Genomic DNA, 20,605 nt, shown 5'->3' with positions numbered 1-20,605 from the left:
ATAGCTTATGTTTGCAGGTAAGCTCATGTTTGGTGTTTTTTGTTGTTGTGGTTGTTGTTTTTATTGCCAATCTTGCATTGTAATGTGGAGAGACAATAAGTGAGTCCACATATATCTGTGTAGTTTTCTTTCAAAGGTATGTTGTGTAAAAATGAGCAACATTTATGAGTGGAGAAACTATTTAGCCTTCAGTGAGATTCAAAAAGGTGATGTTTAGTTGATCTTTTGTGGTCTGTTGCAAAAAATATGACTGCCTCTGCAGACTTGACTCATCAACACTTGAATTGAATAGTAAAATTAAGTACCAGCCCACTATAAGCATTGAATAACTTTTCTCTCACCCAAAAGACAGTAACTATAGTTACCATCACCTGTGAGGTTTGTTGTTGATGAAAACACTGGTGATGTGAATTGTGATGTGTTGGAGTTACTGTTATAAAGTCTTCACACACAGTTGTATGCTGCACAAAGCTCAGCAGAAAACTGTGACTGACTGTGAACCACTTTTCAAGAATGGTTTGGTAAACTGCGTGTTGTGTTTGGATTTATTGTATTTGAAACACTAAAATAATGCACATGCTTTCATCATCACTTTTAACCAGTTGATTCAAACTGACATTTATTGAGCTCTTGAATTATTCTAGATCTTTTGTGGGAGCTAAATGACTCGTATCTGTGGATCTTTAAAAATGCACTTTTTACTTTAACTAAAAATTACAGTAAATGGCAGCCAATGACTCTTCAGTGCGCGTGATCAATGACAGGATCATTATAGTTCAGGTTCTCATATCACTTTTCCTTTGCATCAACCTTTTGCTGATAACAGTCTTTTTCATGAAGGATTTCTTCTACACAACCATGCGCTACATCTTCTTTGCACTGACTCTCATGTCTGATTGTGTGATTTTAATCCTGAGTAATGTTCTGCTCCTTTTCTCTTATTTTGAATTCACCATAAATATGTCATTGTGTCTTATTGTGTACGTGGCTTTGTCTTTATACACTTTTGTCACTCCGGTGACTCTGACAGTGATGACGCTGGAGCGCTTTGTGGCCATTTGCATGCCACTGCGACACGGAGAGCTGTGCTCCACACGCAGCGCTCTGCACTGCGTCCTCATCATTCACAGCGTCAGCTCTCTGCCCTGCGTGGTTTTCCTCTCCATCTTCTTCGCTTCTGCGAGCCACAGGTTTTACACCAAAAGCGACATGTGCTTTGCAGAGAAGTTCATCTTCCACACCTGGCAGGGTCACCTTAGGTCTGCAATAAGTCAGTTTTACTTCCTGACCATGTGTATAGTTATCATGTTCTCATACTTTAAAATAATGAAGGTGGCCAGAGCTGCATCAGGACAGAACAGGAAGTCAACATGGAAAGGCCTCAGAACTGTGGTTCTTCATGGCTTTCAGCTGCTCCTGTGTCTTTTCCAGCTGTGGTGTACTTTCATTGAAGCTGCTGTGCTTCAGATTTACCCGATGGTCTACATTAATGTCAGGTACTTTAACTACATTATGTTCATTCTTTCTCCGAGGTGTTTGAGTCCTCTTATTTATGGCCTCAGGGATGAAAAGTTTTTTTTTGCTCTGAGAAGCTTTGTTCTTTGTGGTTTGTATAAGAAACAATTGTCAAATTAATTGTGATTGACCTGTGAAAACTACAGAAAATAACATGTATGTACACACTGAGTTACAAATACATTTCAATTGTCTTACCTTCATAGAAACATGTAATTCATTCATTTATGCAGTAAAAAAAAACATAAATGCTCAAATATATGAGTCTGATGACACTTAAAGCCATGAAAATGTAATCCTTATAGATTTATGAACAATATTTGTTCATATTTCAACCTCAGCTGCAGGACCTCTCTATTGTCTTTGTATGTGATCACGTTTTATTCATCACTGTTATGAATATCTGTTGATTGTACTAACCTTCAGAACATTTTCTAAGATGTAGATTCATAAAAATTGTAACAGTCTTGAAAATAAATGCTTATCCATGCCAGATTATGGATGTACGTATAGCCGTATGTGCTCTGTTGAGGCCATTCCTCAGATATTTTATCAAGTTTATGTTCGTAGGACACATAATTCACTTATTGTTGATTATGTTTCTTTGCTTAAGACTTATTGATATGCTCCAAATAGCCAAATACAAATTGATTAAATCACTCATTTTATTCATTAACAATCTAGTCTGGTCAAGAGGGGGCCAGTCTGGAAAGGAAAAGCGGGGAAAAACCCACACACAACTGTTTAATAGTGGGTGTGGCATTATGAGCTTAAAATTATACCGCAATATTTCCCGATGATATCACAGCTAAAGCGGCCATAGCATGGTCCTATCTCACTTAAAAACATGAACACGTTTTTTTATGGTAAAAAACGTCCTAGTCGCTACAAACAAGCTGATGTAATTGTCTCATCACTGACACTCTCGTCAGCCGTGCTGTTTCGGACCAAAACCACACCCACAGAACATGGACTGTCTTGTGATTGGCCAGCCAACGAGAGCTTTCCCACTGTCTTGTGATTGGCCAGTTACCTGGAAGTGACGTAATTGGCACGTCAGCTCTCAGATCCGCAGCTCCCCCTCTGGAAAAGCAGATGCACTGCTAGCAATTATCAAAACATTGAGTAATGCCGTAATCCCTTGCACATTTGATCCAGAGTCAGAAGACACTGTGACAAGTGAAAGACTGCTGCAGGACGCCTGTAGCTTGGATAACGTTGTGGTTACCGAGATCATCAGACCGAGATTGTGTAGCTTAGCGTATAGCCGGCTATCGCTAATGCTAAACGACAAAACAAGCACACAAAGACAGTTATATACGTATTGTTGGCACTGCTCCTTCCTTTAGGTGAAGTTTGGTGCTGTATCCTGCTTTATATTGCTACTTTCAACCATAGAAGAAGAACAAGAAGAACCACTCTTTTTGTATGAGTACACAGGAGCGTACTCGAGCATCGAACTAGCGGAGGAGCTAAACTCCTTCTTCGCACGCTTCGAGACCCCTGCCCAACAGTCTGCAGCCACACCACCACAGCCGAACCCAGCTCCCAGCCCCCAACCACTGACTGTGCAGGCACATGAAGTGGAATGGATGCTAAGCAGGGTGAACCCCAGGAAAGCTTCTGGACCGGATGGTGTTCCAGGGAAGGTGCTCAAGGCCTGCGCTGCACAGCTCTCGCAGGTCTTCACCACAATCTTCAACCTCTCCCTGACACAATCCATCATCCCTGCTTGCCTGAAATCATCCATCATCATCCCAATCCCTGAAATCAACCACCGCCACCCACAAGGACTACCGCCCAGTCGCACTCACACCCATCATCACCAAGTGCCTGGAACAGCTGGTCCTGACCCACATCAAGACCTGCTTCCCCCTCCCTCCCTTGACCCTCACCAGTTCGCCTACAGAGAAAACAGGTAGACAGAGGATGCAATAGGCATCACACTCCACACCGTGCTGAGCCACCTGGAACACCGGGAGACCTACGTCAGGTGCTCTTCATCGACTTCAGCTCAGCTTTTAACACAATCATCCCTGACATCCTGATCAGCAAACTATCTGACCCGGGACTCCTCCTACCCACCTGCTCCTGGATCAAGGAGTTTTTCACAAACGGACCCCAGACGGTCAAACTGGGTCACCACCTTTCCTCCACCCGGACGCTGAGCACAGACTCCCCATAAGGGTGTGTGCTAAGTCCACTGCTCTACACCCTCTACACCACTGACTGCAGACCCACCCACTCCAGTAACACCATCATCAAGTTCGCAGACAACACGACAGTGGTGGGACTGATCACGGGGGAAGACGAGTCTGCTTACAGGGACGAGGTCCAGAAACTGCAGAGCTGAGGCAATCACAGAAGACAGTTCCCACCCCGCACATCACCTCTTCGACCTGTTACCCTCTGGCAGATGCTACAGGTCCATTGAAACAAGAACAAACAGACTCAGGAACAGCTTCTACCCACAAGCCATCACTACACCGAACACAAACAAACACTGACACACACACACGCACACACACACACACACACACACACACACTGAATGACACACACACACACACACCACCCAAGGACAATGTGCATATATTGTAACAAAACACTGGACATATTATCTATTTATCTATTTTATATCCCTTTTGCACTGAACACCTTGTTCCTTTTTTTTATTACCTGTACTTTTTACATGTATTTTGACACTCGGTTGCTGCTATAATTACGTTGTACATTGTGCAATGACAATAAAAAGGATTCTGATTCTGAGATACACACAAAAATGCTGCGTTAATTGGCACTTTCAGGCTATGGGATCTTTAAGGTATTCATGATGATATTTCAAAGAATTATTCAAAGTAAAAGTGCTTATTTGAACCATATTTATGATCACAGGGTATCTGCACATCTTTTCGAACCAGTATTAATGACTTTTGTGACCTTTTTAAGACCTCAAAAAGCAAGAATTAAGACCATTACTGGGGAAAAAAGAAGTGTCACGTACAGCGTTACGACGACTGGTAGCAGCAAACAACTCTATCGGCAGTGTAGTTTGTTGAGTGCCAGCGAAGCGCTTATGCTTATCAGAGTTCATATGAGAGTCCAACACTTTGCAACCCATACTCCTGAGCTTGAAATTTTTGCAACAAAGTTCACATCGTGCCTCATACATGTCGCTGCATTGTTTCAGCCAGCCATGGTATTTTTCCTTTTCCAGCCACCTTTCGTTAAATTTACATTTGCCCAGAGTTCACCTCCATTCCTCCTCTTCATTTCCTTTCCCTGCCGTGGCTCTCAAGTGTAAACTGTCTTTTTCATCTACATTTAAATGACGGTCATGGTCACAGTTAAAAACGGCACATGCACATTAAAAATACATAAATGTCCACAAGTCGGGGTATTAAATACAGGAAAATGAAACATTAAACCTGAAGAGGATGTTGTGAGCCATGTTTCATTATAACATGAGATTAAGTTTTAGGCCGCATGTAATCCATTGGGGAGCTGCATGGGGCCTACGGGCCGTGTGTTTTAGATGTACTGCTAGCATCATGCTAACGCTAGCTTAGGTAGAACCATAGCTCATGTTTGCGGGTAAGCTCATGTTTGGTGTTTTTTGTTGTTTTGGTTGTTGTTTTTATTGCCAATCTTGTGTTGTAATGTGGAGAGACAATAAGTGAGTCCACATATATCTGTGTAGTTTTCTTTCAAAGGTATGTTGTGTAAAAATGAGCAACGTTTATGAGTGGAGAAACTATTTAGCCTTCAGTGAGATTCAAAAAGGTGATGTTTAGTTGATCTTTTGTGGTCTGTTGCAAAAAATATGACTGCCTCTGTGGACTTGACTCATCAACACTTGAATTGAATTGTAAAATTAAGAAGTACCAGCCCACTATAAGCACTGAAGAACTTTTCTCTCACCCAAAAGACAGTAACTTTAGTTACCATCACCTGTGAGGTTTGTCGTTGATGACAACATTGGTGAGTAAATTTGTGATGTGTTGGAGTTACTGTTATAAAGTCTTCACACACAGTTGTTGCTCACTGTGCTGCACAGAGCTCAGCAGAAAACACTGTGACTGACTGTGAACCACTTTTCAAGAACGGTTGGGTAAATTCTTTGGACCTTTTGTATTTGAAACACTAAAATGATGCACATGTTTTCATCATCAATTTTAACCAGTTGATTCAAACTGGCATTTATTGAGCTATTGAATTATTCTAGATCTTTTGTTGGAGCTAAATGACTTGTACCTGTGTTTCTTTAAAAATGCACATTTTACTTTAACTGAAAACCACAGTAAATGGCAGCCAATGACTCTTCAGTGCGCGTGATCAATGACAGGGTCATTATAATTCAGGTTCTCATATCACTTTTCCTTTGCATCAACTTTTTGCTGATCACAGTCTTTTTCATGAAGGATTTCTTCTACACAACCATGCGCTACATCTTCTTTGCACTGACTCTCATGTCTGATTGTGTGATTTTATTCCTGAGTGATGTCCTGCTCCTTTTCTCTTACTTTGAATTCACAGTAAATATGTCATTGTGTCTTATTTTGTATGTGGTTTTGTCTTTATACACTTTTGTCACTCCGGTGACTCTGACAGCAATGACGCTGGAGCGCTTTGTGGCCATCTGCATGCCACTGCGACATGGAGAGCTGTGCTCCACACACGGCACTCTACACTGCATCCTCATCATTCACGGTGTCAGCTCTCTGCCCTGGATGATTTCTGTCTACATCTTCTTTGCTTCTGCGAGCCACAGCTTTTACACCAAAAGCGACATGTGCTTTGCAGAGAAGTTCATCTTCCACTCCTGGCAGGGTCACCTTAGGTCTGCAATAAGTCAGTTTTACTTCCTGATCATGGTTATCATTATCACAATTTCATACTTTAAAATAATGAGGGTGGCCAGAGCTGCATCAGGACAGAACAGGAAGTCAACATGGAAAGGTCTCAGAACTGTGGTTCTTCATGGCTTTCAGCTGTTCCTCTGTCTTTTCCAGCTGTGGTGTATTTTCATTGAAGCTGCTGTCCTTCAGATTTACCCGATGCTCTACATTAATGTCAGGTACTTTAACTACATTATGTTCATTCTTTCTCCGAGGTGTTTGAGTCCTCTCATTTATGGCCTCAGGGATGAAAAGTTTTTTGTTGCTCTGAGAAGCTTTGTTCTTTGTGGTTTGTATAAGAAACAATTGTCAAATTAATTGTAATTGACCAGTAAAAACTACTGAATATAGCATAAGTTACAAATACACAGAATTGTCTTGCCTTCATAAAAACACGTCATTTTTGCATTTATGCTGTAAAAACAACTTAAATGCAATATGTGTCCGATGACACTGACACTTTCTTTAAATCAATGACAATGTAATCCTTTCGGATTCATGAACAATATTTGTTCAGATTTCAACCTCAGCTGCAGGACCTCTATCTTGTCATTGTTTGTGATCACTTTTCATTCAAACATTGTACAAACATTAATAACATTTTTTAAGATATTCATAAAAGTTGTAACTGTCTTGAAAATAAATGCTTATCCATGCCAGGTTATGGATGTACATGTGTATTATTTAATATAATGGCTCCATCACACTTTAATTTGTTGACTAAATCCATGTATCCTCACACATGAAGACCTGTCACAGTTTGAAAACCTTTACATTTTTACATTAAGACCGACTTTTGTATGTATAAAAGTTATGCTTGTTTTGTAAATAAATGCACTAAGCCAGGTTTTGAATGTACATGTGTATAATATTATCTATCAATGATCTAGAGCTTTATCCTCCACCCGATGGTTACCTAATCCCTATATTGCATGTTTTTGGACTGGGAAGCCAGAGAACCCAGAGAAACCCCGCACACACACACACGGGGAGAACATGCAAACTCCATGCAGAAAGGCCCTTGTTCTAACTGGAGCTCGATCCAGGGTCTTCTTGCTGCAAAGGCAAGAGTGCTAACCACTACATGAACCGTGTGGCACATGCATAATATTAAATATCATGAAATTCATAGCAGTGATTCCTCTGTTGAGGCCCTGCCTCAGATCTTTCATCTGGGTTTTGTTCGCAGGACACATTGGCTCGTTGGCTTAGGTGCGCCAATTTTTCTAAATCTTCACATTGTTGCATAATTTTTTCAATGTATATTGGATTTTTTCATTCATTAGATCCTTTTAGAATGAAATTCTTGGATATTTAAGATGTTGGTTTGAGTAAGACACTCCCAGAGTCCCAAAGATTGTACACTACTAATCAAAAACTGAATTGTTTATTTGTTGTGGTCAAGATAATCACAGTCTCAAGAACAGTACATTGATAATGGAAATCAACTACATGCCCACAATGACAAAAACTTAATGATTGGCTCCTTGGTGATGAAGCCAAATACAAATTGATGAAATCAGTCATTTTGTTCATGAAAAACCTTTTCCCTAAAATTAGTTTCACTTGTTTATTTTTCCCATATATACTATACCTTGACTTGTTCAACCAGGGAGTCTTTTGATTGCTGCACTTCCTGGTCCAAACATGGCGTCAAAGGTTGGAGCTGGTGAGTCTTTCAATAGAAAGTTCTCTCCTCACTTGTATTTTCTCTGATTTGTGTTTTAATACGATTCTGTTCCCATCTCCAGACATGTGACAGTTTGAAAGTTTGTAGATGGTACCTCACAAAATGTGTTCAGCCTATTGTTTTAGGTGTACTGAAAATGTTGCTAGCATCATGCTAACGTTCTTGCTAAGCTAGCGTTAGCATTAAGCTAGCTTAGGTAGAACCTTAGCTTGAAGCTTCTATTTGGGGGTAAGCTCAGGTTTGGTGTTTATTGTTGTTGTGGTTGTTGTTTTTATTGCCAATCTTGTGTTGTAATGTGGAGATAATAAGTGGGTCCACATACAGCTGTGTAATTTTATTTCAAAGATACAGTGTGTAAAAATGAGCCACATTTATGAGTGGAAAAACTATTTAGCCCTTTTGTGGGCTGCCTCTGTAGAGCTGACTCACTTCCTGATATAATTCTGTGTTCCATTAACGCTGGATTGGAAAAGTAAAATTAAGAAGTACTGTGGGGTACTGTGGACTGGGCAATACTGGCCACTGCAAGCACTGAAGTTCAGCTCTGTGTTTCCGTGTTACAGAACTTTGGCAACTATTTTCTATAATGGTCTGAATTGTGTTTGCAGTTAACAGTTTTAAATACAAAAGGCTGCGCTTGTATATATTTTACATACAGTATATCACCTTTAAATGTCTTGTATTTTTCATAACTCAAATGTGATGTAAACATTGAGTAGGGAAAAAAAAAACTTCCCCTAACTCACAAATACAGTAACTATAGTCACCATCACCTGTGAGGTTTGTGGTTGATGACAACAATGGTGAGTAAACTTGTGATGTGTTGTAGTTACTGTTATAAAGTCTTCACACACAGTTGTTGCTCAGAGTGTCACAGGAAACTGCAGCCTTTGGCTCCCAAGCTTTTAATTGTTCTGGATCTGTCTTTCGATCTGAAGGAGTTGTACGAGTCTATAACTGAAAACCACAGTAAATGGCAGCCAATGACTCTTCAGTCCGCGTGATTGATGAAAGGGTCATTATAGTTCAGGTTCTCATATCACTTTTCCTTTGCATCAACCTTTTGCTGATCACAGTCTTTTTCATGAAGGATTTCTTCTACACAACCATGCGCTACATCTTCTTTGCACTGACTCTTATGTCTGATTGTGTGTTTTTACTTGTAACTAACGCTCTTCTCATTTTATCGTACTTTCGTTTTAACATGCATATGTCATTGTGCCTTATTGTGTATGTGGCTGTGTCTTTATACATTTTTGTCACTCCGGTGACTCTGACAGCGATGACGCTGGAGCGCTTTGTGGCCATTTGCATGCCACTGCGACACGGAGATCTGTGCTCCACACGCAGCGCTCTGCACTGCATCGTCATCATTCACGGCGTCAGCTCTTTGCCCTGCGTGGTTGTTCTCTCCATCTTCTTTGCTACTGCGAGCCACAGCTACTACACAAAGGCTATTGTTTGCTCTGTGGAGAAGTTCATCCTCCACACCTGGCAGAGTCATCTTAGGTCTGCAATAAGTCAGTTTTACTTCCTGGTCATGGTTATCATTATCATGTTCTCATACTTTAAAATAATGAAGGTGGCCAGAGCTGCATCAGGACAGAACAGAAAGTCAACATGGAAAGGCCTCAGAACTGTGGTTCTTCATGGCTTTCAGCTGTTCCTTTGTCTTTTCCAGCTGTGGTGTCCTTTCATTGAAGCTGCTGTTCTTCAGATTAACTTGATGCTCTACGTTAATGTCAGGTACTTTAACTACATTATGTTCATTCTTTCTCCGAGGTGTTTGAGTCCTCTCATTTACGGCCTCAGGGATGAAAAGTTTTTTGTTGCTCTGAGAAGCTTTGTTCTTTGTGGTTTTTATAAGAAACACTAATCACATTTATTGGATGAAAGTGGCTTTGCTTTAATTGTATTGATCAATTGTGATTGATATTTATTTATTGTGCTTCATTTTCAATAAACAAAATTAAAAAATATATAGAAAAACAAAAGAATATCCACATTCTCTGTGGTCGCCCTAAAGACTGAAGCTAAAACTTGTTTTTATTTCATAGAAACATAATAAAAATGAGGGCTGCAACTAATGATTATTTTCGATTAATCTGTCGATCATGTGTAAAATGTTGATGACTATTAATCAGTGTTTTCAAAACGTCAAATGTCTTGTTGTCCACAAACCAAAATCACTCAGTTATAATGAGTGGAGAAACTATTTAGCCCTTTTGTGGGCTGCCTCTGTAGAGCTGACTCTCTTCCTGATATAATTCTGTGTTCCATTAACACTTACAAGGTGCTTCACAATATAACAAAATTCTCAAAATGATAGCGTGCATCCATGAGATCATGTTAAATGTTAAAAACAAATGTGTCCAGGGGTGTTGCTACTTTTTACAATCAGAGTATGACATTCCGTGTATAATAATTTATATTCTCTCACGTGATTTCCCTCTTTTTATTATCTTTAATAATCTCTCATGATAAAAAATATTACACAACAAATTACCTCATTGGCTCTTATTATGTATATTATTTAGGACAGTTAATGGTGCCCAGAGTGCACAGAAATCAAGATGAAATTTCATCAGCCACATTGCTGCCCCCTGCTGGAGCCAGCACCCAATTGCTTCTACACCTGCCACAACTGTAACATGTAACATTTAAAATAATAATAATAAAAAAGTTTAAAAACAGCTGTTTTTGTTGTATCATAATCCTGTACAGGTTTTTCAACATTTCGAACATTTTCTAAGATGTATATTCATAAAAGTTGTAACCGTCTTGAAAATAAATATTTGTGTATGGCAGGTTATAGACGTTTGTGTGTATTATTAACTCTAATGACTCCATTACTATTTGATTTGTCAACTAAATCTGTGTATCCTCTCACATTAAGGTTGACAATCTTTCGAGATCTGTCACATTTTCTCTGCCAAACTGGTAACACACCTGCAATGCACAACTTAAAGTCTATGTGCAGTATAATCAGTAGTTTGACAGGATAAACACTTCTTCAATCAATCAATGAATGTTTATTTACATAGTACTTTACAATATCTGCAAGGCAGAAGGTATAAAAACACACACAATAAGTTAGCAGGAGTAAAATATACAATACAAAAGTAAGGAAAATCAATAATCTAATAAAATAAGAATCAATACAATTAGAAAATGTATTATGTAGAGAGGGAACATGTCACCTACACATAAATCAGGGTGGAACCTGTTCCACAGGTTAGAAGCAACAACTGCAAAGAAACAGTAGGTTAAAATCTCTGCTAAAATAAGGAGCAAGGCTGTCAATGGCCTTAATAGCAAAGAGTAAAATCTCAAAATCAATTCTAAAATGAACCGGTAGCCAATGAAGTTCATATAAAACGGGGGTGATGTCTTTGTGCCTTAGCATGTTTGTTAAAAAGTTAGCTGTGTTTTGAATCAGCTGGAGGCACGAAAGGGAAGACTGGCCAAGACCAATGTAAAATGTGTTGCAAGAGTCAGGCCTTGAGCTAAAAGTGTAGATTGCTGTTTCCATCTCTTAAGCCCGTGGTATACTTCTGCGGATGTGTTGCAGTGTGTGACAAATATCGCGGACCCTGGTATATTTGCGTGCATCAGTCCTGTTGTATCCCACTTGACCATCTGGTGGTGGTACAAGTCTGGACACAGGGCATAGGATGCAGCTCCTCAGACATGTCTGGTTAGAGAGGCTCATAGCTGAAAGGTCCGTCGGGCAGAGGAGTCTAGTGTCAGCCCGTTCGAGGGTTGCTAGGTCGAGGCTTGGATGGCTATCCTTGGCGACTTTTTCTTCTGTTGTCGAAATGGTTTCTCTGCTTGGTGAGCAAGTCCAGTTTGTGCATGCACTGTCCACACACACCCAACATGCTCTTTTCCCGCAGTTCTATCTGGGCCTGCGCTTTGATGACACAATTTGCGTTGTGCGCCCAAAAAAGCTAGTTTTAACAACAGAGTCAATCTGTTTATGAAATGTAAGGCCACTGTCAAAAATCATAAGAGACCAAATCAGCACCAACACTTGCAAGAGAGGCATTGCACCAAACAAGCACTTACCTTTATTTAAATGGGGGACATGTTGTGAGAGCCACTGTTTAATTTACATTTAATTACATTTAAGCATTTAGCAGACACTTTTATCCAAAGCGACTTACATAAGAGGAATAAGCAACATAGAAGTAGTCTAGTAAAGAACCTCACTAGATAGGAACAGTGGACTGATAGACAGTGAGAGTGTCAAGGTGTATCCAAGGAGATGCAGGGGAGGGGGTAGGGTAAGTGCTAGGACAGAAGATCGTCTTGGAAGAGCTGGGTTTTCAAGAGCTTATTTAAGATAGACTACTGTTCCAGTAGTGCTCAGTAGTTCATTCCACTAGCGTGGAATGACACATGAAAAGAGTCTGGATTGTCTTGTGCAGTGTTTTCTGTGTGTTTTGTAGATGAATATTTTGACAAACGGGGGTTGAGAGAGTCAGTGGATTTATGGATTCATACCTTCAGTACTTGGGATATCTTTTCATATTGTAGTCAATTACAGTGATTGAGACTGATTTTAAAGCCATTAAAAATGTATTGTCTTTTCCCTGTTTTCAGGGTCATGCCCTGATCTAAAAAAATTATATTTAATTAATTTTTCAAAGTATTTATTAAAAAAAATTGAAATTATCTTTTTTCAATCACATTGCCACTAACTGTTGATCCTCAACATAATGGTGCCCTGTGTGAGGCTCTCAAAAAAACACCAGATATCTTTCAGGAGGTTTCGCCTCCTGAATTGCTTGAATTTGACTCATTGGTTAACCAAACCTTCCTGTTGTTAACCTAATCTGTTCTGATTTTTGATTGTTTTCTGGTTGTTCAGTGCTGAAACCTTCTAACAATTGTAGCGTGTGTTTGCATATGTTAGGGTGTTAACCTAGCTTGTTATGATTTTTGATTGGTTTTAGGTCGAAGCAGACTCATGAAGCACTTTATAGGCTAGCATCAGTGATTTGAATTTGATGCGGGCGGCTAAGGGTAGCCAGTGGAGCTCAATGAACAGAGGAGTGGGTTTAACACCACTGAGGGCATCAACTCTGCTTGTTTCTGTTCTAGAGGCTAAACAACAACAAAAATAAAACAATCACCTACTACTTTGTCACTCTGCAGAAAAATGTGTTTTAAAATTAGGTTTTTAAATCATGTAAAATTCACTCTTGCCTTTGCAACAAGAAGATCCAAGTTCACCACCCGGTCAGAACAAAGGTCTTTCTGCAAACTCCATGTTCTCCCTGTTCAGCCCCAACCATTCAAATTTTGGCACCCTTCCCTTGGGGTGCTAGACTAAAATGGTAAAGTACAGTCAGCTCCACCCACGACAGTCAGCTGATTGGGCGACAGAAAAATATCACTCCCTTGTGATTGGTGTAAATAGTCTAAGGAGTCTGTTCTCATCTCAAAACTTAACATCTTTTTGAGACGAGGTGATGTCGTGAATCACTTTAATATCGTTAAACTCATCATGCACAGTCTGAGGTCAACGTCAAAAAAAGCTGTACTCTGGAGCTGCAACTGCAATATGGGCTGCCTTCTTACTTTGTTGATATAAGAAGGTATTTTAATAGAAACATTTCATACACACAGTACATTCATGGCAGATAACAGCTCCATGGCCGGTGGTGGGACTTTGCAGCATTTCGGTGAACGTTTTTACATCGTGCAGTTGCTGGTGTTGATTTTTCTGTGCATCAACTTGTTGCTCATTATGACCCTTTTCTCAAAGGTCTACTTCTACACAACCATGCGATACATCTTATTCACTGTGACTCTATTGTCTGATACCTTCATTTTATTCATTACCGATGTTATGTTTATCTTTAGCTACTCTCAGGTCAAGATGCCTATCGCCCTGTGTGTTCCAGTCTATATTGTTGTGATTGTGTACACTTTTGTCACACCTTTGACTCTCACAGCCATGACGCTGGAGTGCTATGTGGCCATTTGCATGCCCTTGCGCTACGGAGAGCTGTGCACGTCGCGGAGAGCTCTGCACTGCATCCTCATCATTCACGGCCTCAGCTTTGTACCAATCACTTTTGTCCTCTCCATCTTCTTTGCATCAGCTCCCACAAGCTTGTACTCCGAGCACAGGATATGCTCCATGGACATATTTGTGTATCTCCGATGGCAGGACAACGCTAAAATGGCTGTGTATCAGTTGTACTTTTTCGTCATGTCTGCCACCATCATCTTCTCCTACATTAAGATCATGAAAGCGGCCAATGCGGCGTCAGGAGAGAATAAAAAGTCGTCGAGGAGAGCGCTCGGAAGAGTGACTCTTCATGGCTTTCACCTCCTTTTCTGTCTCATTCTACTGTGGTGTCCGTTCATGGAGACTGCTGCGCTTCAGACTGATTTAAAGCTTTTTTTAAATGTCAGGTACTTCAATTACATAGTGTTTAATCTCACTCCAAGATGCCTGAGTCCTCTCATTTACGGCCTCAGGGATGAAAAGGTTTTTCTTGCACTGAAACAAAATGCACCTTTTCAGTTCAACTTTGGACAAAACAGTGTACAGATCAAGAAAATCTGAAGAAGGACTGTTACTATGAGTTTGTTTTCAATTAATCAATCAAGTATATATGTGTATATGTGTATATATATATATTGTATATATATATATATATATATATATATATATATATATATATATATATATATATATATATATATATATATACATATATACATACATATATATATGTATATACACACACGTATGTATACACACACATGTATATTTTAAAAAAATATGTTGAAAAATGTGTGTCTGTGTTTCCCAAATATCAAAACGATGATGTTCTCAAATGTCTACTAAATTGTCTAGATTTATTTTTATTTCTTTATTTGATTTCTTTGTTTTCATCCTCTGATTTCTTTGTTTTCATCCTTTTCATGTTCGATATTGTCATTTGTTTGCTGTTGTTATATTTTGCGAGTTAATCTGCTGCATTTGAAACCTTAATTATGGATGATTAAATCCAGAAAGAGGTCGTAAAACTGACTGACTTAAAACTAAGGGCCAATTTATCATAAAATGACTTTTGTTCAGAAAAGCAAATCTCCTGCCATTTGCATCAATTGCATGATTAAAATAAAGGGACAAGCTTGTTGTCCTTTTCACATGTTTGATGTAACACACGTAAAGCCTGGAACGCACGGCGTTAATGATATTGACATCCTACCAGCATGATTACTTAACATATTAATATTACCTGAGTATTACATAATATAAGTAATATATTTTATAAAAAATATTTTATCCATATAACTTCATTGGAGGACAGTCTCCACTTTTCAGGCTGACAAACGGTATCACATTCTTATTTTTGAAATTCTGACGTTACGATGCTCATCTCCAACTTCCCAAGCGTCTTTTCTTGGACGTTTTCTGCATCTCAGTGTGGTAAACTCAAGGGGCAAGGTCTTGAAACCATGAATAATGGGGGGCGTGGTATTCAAATTGCGATCATTTTCAGCCGCCACATTTGTCAAAGGCTCACCAGGATTGAGTGGCATACGCACTGATCTTTCTTTCAGAGGAGCAGCAGAAACTCCTACGTCTGATTCTTGCACACTGGACTCCAAATGTCAGTAAAAGTAAACGTCTAGGGCCTAATGGGGTCTACAGGCTGTCCCAAAACCTGTCCTTACTCAAACTTGGTGTGATGTTGTGTTCGGAGTGGTTTTGCGATGATGTAAGATTGTGCCATCATAAAAAATAATTGTGATGCTGTAAACAGAAATTAACGGTGGTGTTTTATTTATCTTTTACACCTGACCTGTGGACAGTCAATGAAGCATCATGACAACCCAGCACTTTTTTGTGTTATATTTAGATGATTTTGGTCTTTGAAGTCATCTGTGAGAGAAAGGCTGCACAGAGCTCAGCAGGAGACTCAACAGCATCTCATCACTGGAGAAACCTGCTCCACACTGGATCTGAACTTTTATTTTAAAATATGAATATTACAGACACTTTTCATAATATGACCAACTCACAGTTTGGTCAGAATATAATGTGGATGCAAAGTAAGGTCATTATCGTGCAGGTGCTGGTGGTGATTTTTCTCTGCATCAACTTGTTGCTGATCGTGACCTTCTTTAAAAACGAGTGCTTCTACACAACTGCTCGCTACATCCTCTTTGCTGTGACGTTACTGTCGGACAGTTTCTTGTTCTTAGTGTCCGACCTTCTCTTTATCTTAAGCATTTTTCAAATCACCATGCAGGTTTTCTTGTGCAGCGTCATCTGCATCAGTGTGCTCTTGTACCTCATCGTCACACCAGTGACTCTCACAGCGATGACGCTGGAGCGCTACGTGGCTATTTGTTTGCCTCTACGTCACGCGGAGCTGTGCTCCACGCGCAGCACTGTACACGTCATCCTCATCATTCACGGCCTCAGCTCTGTGCCCTTTGCCGTCTTTCTTTTCACCGTCTTTGCGTCAGCATCTCTTGACTTTTACTATCAATACAGGACATGCTCTGTAAAGATTTTAATTGTGTATAAATGGCAGGATCACGTCTGGTCAGCTGTGTTTCAGTTCTACTTCCTCATCATGTCTCTCATCATCATGTTGTGCTACGTTAAAATAATGAAAGTGGCCAGAACTGCGTCAGGAGATGATAAAATATCGAGCAAAGGACTCAGGACGGTGACTCTTCATGCTTTCCAGCTGCTGCTCTGTCTCATCCAGTTTTGGTATCCTTTAATAACGTCCATTCTGATATATACTAATTTCACTGACTTCCAACATGTCCGTTTTTTTTGCTACATAATGTTTAATCTTACGCCGCGGTGTCTTAGTCCTCTCATTTATGGCCTCAGGGATGAAATGTTTCTCACTGCACTGAAAAAATTCCTCTCGTGTGGCTTGTGTGACAGACAATAAAAGCATTTTAATGTTTGGTAAAGTAACTTAGTTGCTGTTATATTTCCTGAGCTCATCTGCTTCATCTGAAACCCCATATATGGATGATTAAATCCAGAAGGAACCTAACTGTGTACTTCTTAAAATTATGTGTGCTGCTTTAGGAAAAGACTGACTGACCTGATATAAACAGATTATAGAACTGTTTTAAAGGGCTGAAATGTAACCTCTAAGCCACTTGAATTAATGTCTTTGTCTTCTCTTCTATGGTATTTTATGCTTTTGTCTATTACTGACTGACATTCAAGGGCCAGTTTATAGTAAAATTACTTGTTTAGAAAAGCAAATCCCACATTTATGAAAAACCAGAGAGCTTATTTTAATCATTAAAACAAAACACCCTGTAAAACATGTAACTTTATTAAGCTTCACCACATACTTATTTGTGTTTACATTTGTCTTTTATGAAAATGAATGTTACAGCGTTGATTTAGGAAATAAAATATGAATTTTCATCCTCTCCATATCTGCTAATTTGTATGCTGTGAGGTAGGGCTCTTGAAAAAATGTGAATCACATTTTTTTTGTTGCTTAGAATTGAAATTACGATTCTCTGGCACGATTTTTCTTTTTCACAAATCAAAATGTTTATTGCACTCATAAACAAAATATTAGAAACATTCAATTAGGCATTCAAGTAAAGTGACGAACAGTGTGATTTTCTTAAGTGACATAAACGAGTTGAGCTAGTGGAAAGACGCCATATTGGGTCATAACCCAAGAAAATGCACAACGTCGTCAAACAAGAATCAAACCGATAAAGAGCAGCATTTAAAACTGTCATCAAACACCACCACTAACTCATAATATGTCATATATTTCTTCAAATGTGATGTGCTGCTTTAGGAAATGACTACTGACTTGTAACAACAGCCCCACACACAGGCGCGTCCTGTGTGAACAGGACCTAATCTTCTCTCTTTGAGCGGTGTAGCAGAAACTCGCACCTGTCTGCTGCAGTCTGCTGTCTCACCAGTAGATGTCCCTAGTCCTTGCACACTGGATTTTCCATTTGGTATAGTGGCTAGTGCTCTTGCCTTTGCAGCAAGAAGACCCGAGTTCTAGCCACGGTTGGAACAAGGGCCTTTCTCCTCGCCAGAACATCGCAGGGCCACATATAGAGACAAACAACCATTCACTCTTACTCTCACACCTACGGTCAATTAATCTAATCCTCATATTGCATGTTTTTGGACTGTGGGAGGAAGCCGCAGAACCCGGAGAAAACCCACGCACACACGGAAAGAACATGAAAACTCCATGCTGTCCAGGGTGTACCCCGCCTTTCACCCTATGTCAGGTGGGATTGGCACAGCCCCCCCCGAGACCCTCCTGTGGACAATGTAGCGGTTGTAAATGGATGGATGCTTTATGTGGTCCGCGTGCCATGTCGTAAAGCCTGTCCTCACTCAAACTACAGCAGAGTGTCTTGCGATGATGTAAGATTACGACAGGCTGTGAACGTGACCTGTGAACGTCCAATGAGGGATATTGACAACACTCCATTGTGTGGTGTTATATTTAGATGGTTCTGGTCTTTGAAGTCATCATCTGTGTCAGAAAGGCTGCACAGAGCTCAGCAGGAGACTCAGCTGCACAGAATTACAGCATCTCATCACTGGACAAACCTGCTCCACACTGGATCTGAAGCTTCATGTTAAAATATGAATACTACAGATACTTTTTGACAGTTCCCTCAAAGAGCAACATGAATTCAAACAACTCAGTGTTTGGTCAGACTTCAGCACAGCTGCACAGTAAGTTCATTATCGTGCAGGTGCTGGTGGTGATTTTTCTCTGCGTCAACTTGTTGCTGATCGTGACCTTCTTTAAAAACGAATGTTTCTACACAACTGCTCGCTACATCCTCTTTGCTGTGACATTACTGTCGGACAGTTTCCTGTTCTTAGTGTCCGACCTTCTTTTCATCTTTACTTTTTTTCGAGTCACCATGTGGGTCTCGTTGTGCAGCGTCATCTGCATCAGTGTGCTCTTGTACCTCATCGTCACACCGGTGACTCTCACAGTGATGACGCTGGAGCACTACGTGGCCATTTGTATGCCCCTACGTCACGCGGAGCTGTGCTCCACACGCAGCACTGTACACGTCATCCTCATCATTCACTGCCTCAGCTCTGCGCCCTATGCCGTCATATTTATCATTTTTGTTGCTTCAGCATCTCTTGACTTTTACTATCAATACAGGATATGCTCTGTGGAGATTTTCACTGTGTATAAATGGCAGGATCACGTCAGGTCAGCTGTGTTTCAGTTCTACTTCCTCATCATGTGTCTCATCATCATGTTGTGCTACGTTAAAATAATGAAAGTGGCCAGAACTGCGTCAGGAGATGATAAAATATCATTGAGTAAAGGACTCAGGACGGTGACTCTTCATGCTTTCCAGCTGCTGCTCTGTCTCATCCAGTTTTGGTATCCTTTAATAACGTCCAGTCTGATATATACTAATTTCACTGACTTCCAACATGTCCGTTTTTTTTGCTACATAATGTTTAATCTTGCACCGCGGTGTCTTAGTCCTCTCATTTATGGCCTCAGGGATGAAATGTTTCTCCATGCACTGAAAAAATGCCTCTCCTATGGCATGTGTGACAGAACATAATGGTTGCTTTAATTATTTTATTTTATTTTTTGTTTTTAGTCTGTTAGATAATCTGCTACATTTGACGATTAAATGCAGTAGGAGGTTGCAAAACTGCGATTAAACACCACAGCCATCTACTTAACTATGTACATTACTATGTACTTTTTGAGATTTTGTCTGCTGCTTTAGGACTGATAGACCAGATATAAAAAGATAATGGAACTGTTTTAATGGGCTGAAATGTAACCTCTAAGCCACTTGAATTAATCTGTGTCTTCTGTTCTGTGGTGTTGTATGCTTTTGTCTATTATTGACTGACATTCAAGGGACAGTTTATAGTAAAATGACGTATGTTCAGAAAAGCAAATCCCACATTTAAGAAGCTGTAAAACTAGGAAGCTTATTTCAATTATCGTTATTATTATTATTATTATTATTATTGTTATTAATAATAATAATAATAATAATAATAATAATAGTTGTTATGTTATAATTGTTATTATTCTTAATATTACTATTATCATTATGAATAATAATAATAACAATAATAATAATAATAACAATAATAATAATAATAATAATAATAATAATAATAATAATAAAACAAATGATTTGATAGAAATAAAATCTGACTTTTCATCCTTTCCATATCTGCTCTTGTGATTTGTGTTAGATGAGGAGATTTTGTCTGGGATAAAATAAACTGCCATCAAACACCACCACTTACTCATAATATGTTAAATATTTCTTCAAATTTGATGTGCTGCTTTAAGAAATGACGACTTGATGTAAAAATTATTATTGAATCGAGGATGGATCTTCCCTTTTTGCCATTGCCTTCGTTCCTCGCCCTGCCTGGGGAGACGTCGGTCCTGTGGTCCCGCTGGCACGACTCGTTCGAGATTTTTGTTGT

General features: G+C 39.6%; 6 protein-coding genes across 6 annotated transcripts; all 6 read left to right on the top strand.

Moving 5' to 3' along the window:
* Positions 1-482: 482 nt before the first annotated feature.
* LOC122760838 (odorant receptor 131-2-like) lies at positions 483-2,010 on the top strand. Its single transcript, XM_044016018.1, has one exon. It carries the CDS (start codon positions 724-726, stop codon positions 1,633-1,635), a length of 912 nt encoding a protein of 303 aa, XP_043871953.1. The 5' UTR covers positions 483-723; the 3' UTR covers positions 1,636-2,010.
* Positions 2,011-5,569: 3,559 nt separating this feature from the next.
* Positions 5,570-7,259, top strand: LOC122760837 (odorant receptor 131-2-like). Its single transcript, XM_044016017.1, has 2 exons — positions 5,570-5,626; positions 6,127-7,259. The coding sequence occupies exon 2, from the start codon at positions 6,129-6,131 to the stop codon at positions 6,729-6,731; it is 603 nt and encodes a 200-aa protein (XP_043871952.1). The 5' UTR covers positions 5,570-5,626; positions 6,127-6,128; the 3' UTR covers positions 6,732-7,259.
* Positions 7,260-8,847: 1,588 nt separating this feature from the next.
* On the top strand, positions 8,848-10,190 carry LOC122760846 (odorant receptor 131-2-like). Its single transcript, XM_044016025.1, has one exon. The coding sequence runs from the start codon at positions 9,077-9,079 to the stop codon at positions 9,977-9,979; it is 903 nt and encodes a 300-aa protein (XP_043871960.1). The 5' UTR covers positions 8,848-9,076; the 3' UTR covers positions 9,980-10,190.
* A 3,213-nt stretch (positions 10,191-13,403) lies between these two features.
* LOC122760848 (odorant receptor 131-2-like) lies at positions 13,404-14,725 on the top strand. Its single transcript, XM_044016027.1, has one exon. The coding sequence runs from the start codon at positions 13,745-13,747 to the stop codon at positions 14,684-14,686; it is 942 nt and encodes a 313-aa protein (XP_043871962.1). The 5' UTR covers positions 13,404-13,744; the 3' UTR covers positions 14,687-14,725.
* Positions 14,726-15,026: 301 nt separating this feature from the next.
* LOC122760843 (odorant receptor 131-2-like) lies at positions 15,027-17,516 on the top strand. Its single transcript, XM_044016023.1, has one exon. It carries the CDS (start codon positions 16,116-16,118, stop codon positions 17,046-17,048), a length of 933 nt encoding a protein of 310 aa, XP_043871958.1. The 5' UTR covers positions 15,027-16,115; the 3' UTR covers positions 17,049-17,516.
* A 1,134-nt stretch (positions 17,517-18,650) lies between these two features.
* Positions 18,651-19,959, top strand: LOC122760842 (odorant receptor 131-2-like). The gene has a single exon (XM_044016021.1). The coding sequence runs from the start codon at positions 18,742-18,744 to the stop codon at positions 19,708-19,710; it is 969 nt and encodes a 322-aa protein (XP_043871956.1). The 5' UTR covers positions 18,651-18,741; the 3' UTR covers positions 19,711-19,959.
* Positions 19,960-20,605: the final 646 nt, after the last annotated feature.

The sequence above is a fragment of the Solea senegalensis genome, unplaced genomic scaffold (assembly GCF_019176455.1).
Source record: "Solea senegalensis isolate Sse05_10M unplaced genomic scaffold, IFAPA_SoseM_1 scf7180000014081, whole genome shotgun sequence".
Classification (NCBI taxonomy): Eukaryota; Metazoa; Chordata; class Actinopteri; order Pleuronectiformes; family Soleidae; genus Solea; species Solea senegalensis.
Note: the sequence above shows the minus strand (reverse complement) of the source record. Positions and strands in the feature narration are given on the sequence as shown.

Coding starts and splice junctions, on each gene's coding strand:
- LOC122760848 (XM_044016027.1), top strand. CDS start 13,745: ATGGCAGATAACAGCTCCATGGCCGGTGGTGGGACTTTGCAGCATTTC.
- LOC122760843 (XM_044016023.1), top strand. CDS start 16,116: ATGAATATTACAGACACTTTTCATAATATGACCAACTCACAGTTTGGT.
- LOC122760842 (XM_044016021.1), top strand. CDS start 18,742: ATGTTAAAATATGAATACTACAGATACTTTTTGACAGTTCCCTCAAAG.
- LOC122760846 (XM_044016025.1), top strand. CDS start 9,077: ATGGCAGCCAATGACTCTTCAGTCCGCGTGATTGATGAAAGGGTCATT.
- LOC122760838 (XM_044016018.1), top strand. CDS start 724: ATGGCAGCCAATGACTCTTCAGTGCGCGTGATCAATGACAGGATCATT.
- LOC122760837 (XM_044016017.1), top strand. CDS start 6,129: ATGACGCTGGAGCGCTTTGTGGCCATCTGCATGCCACTGCGACATGGA.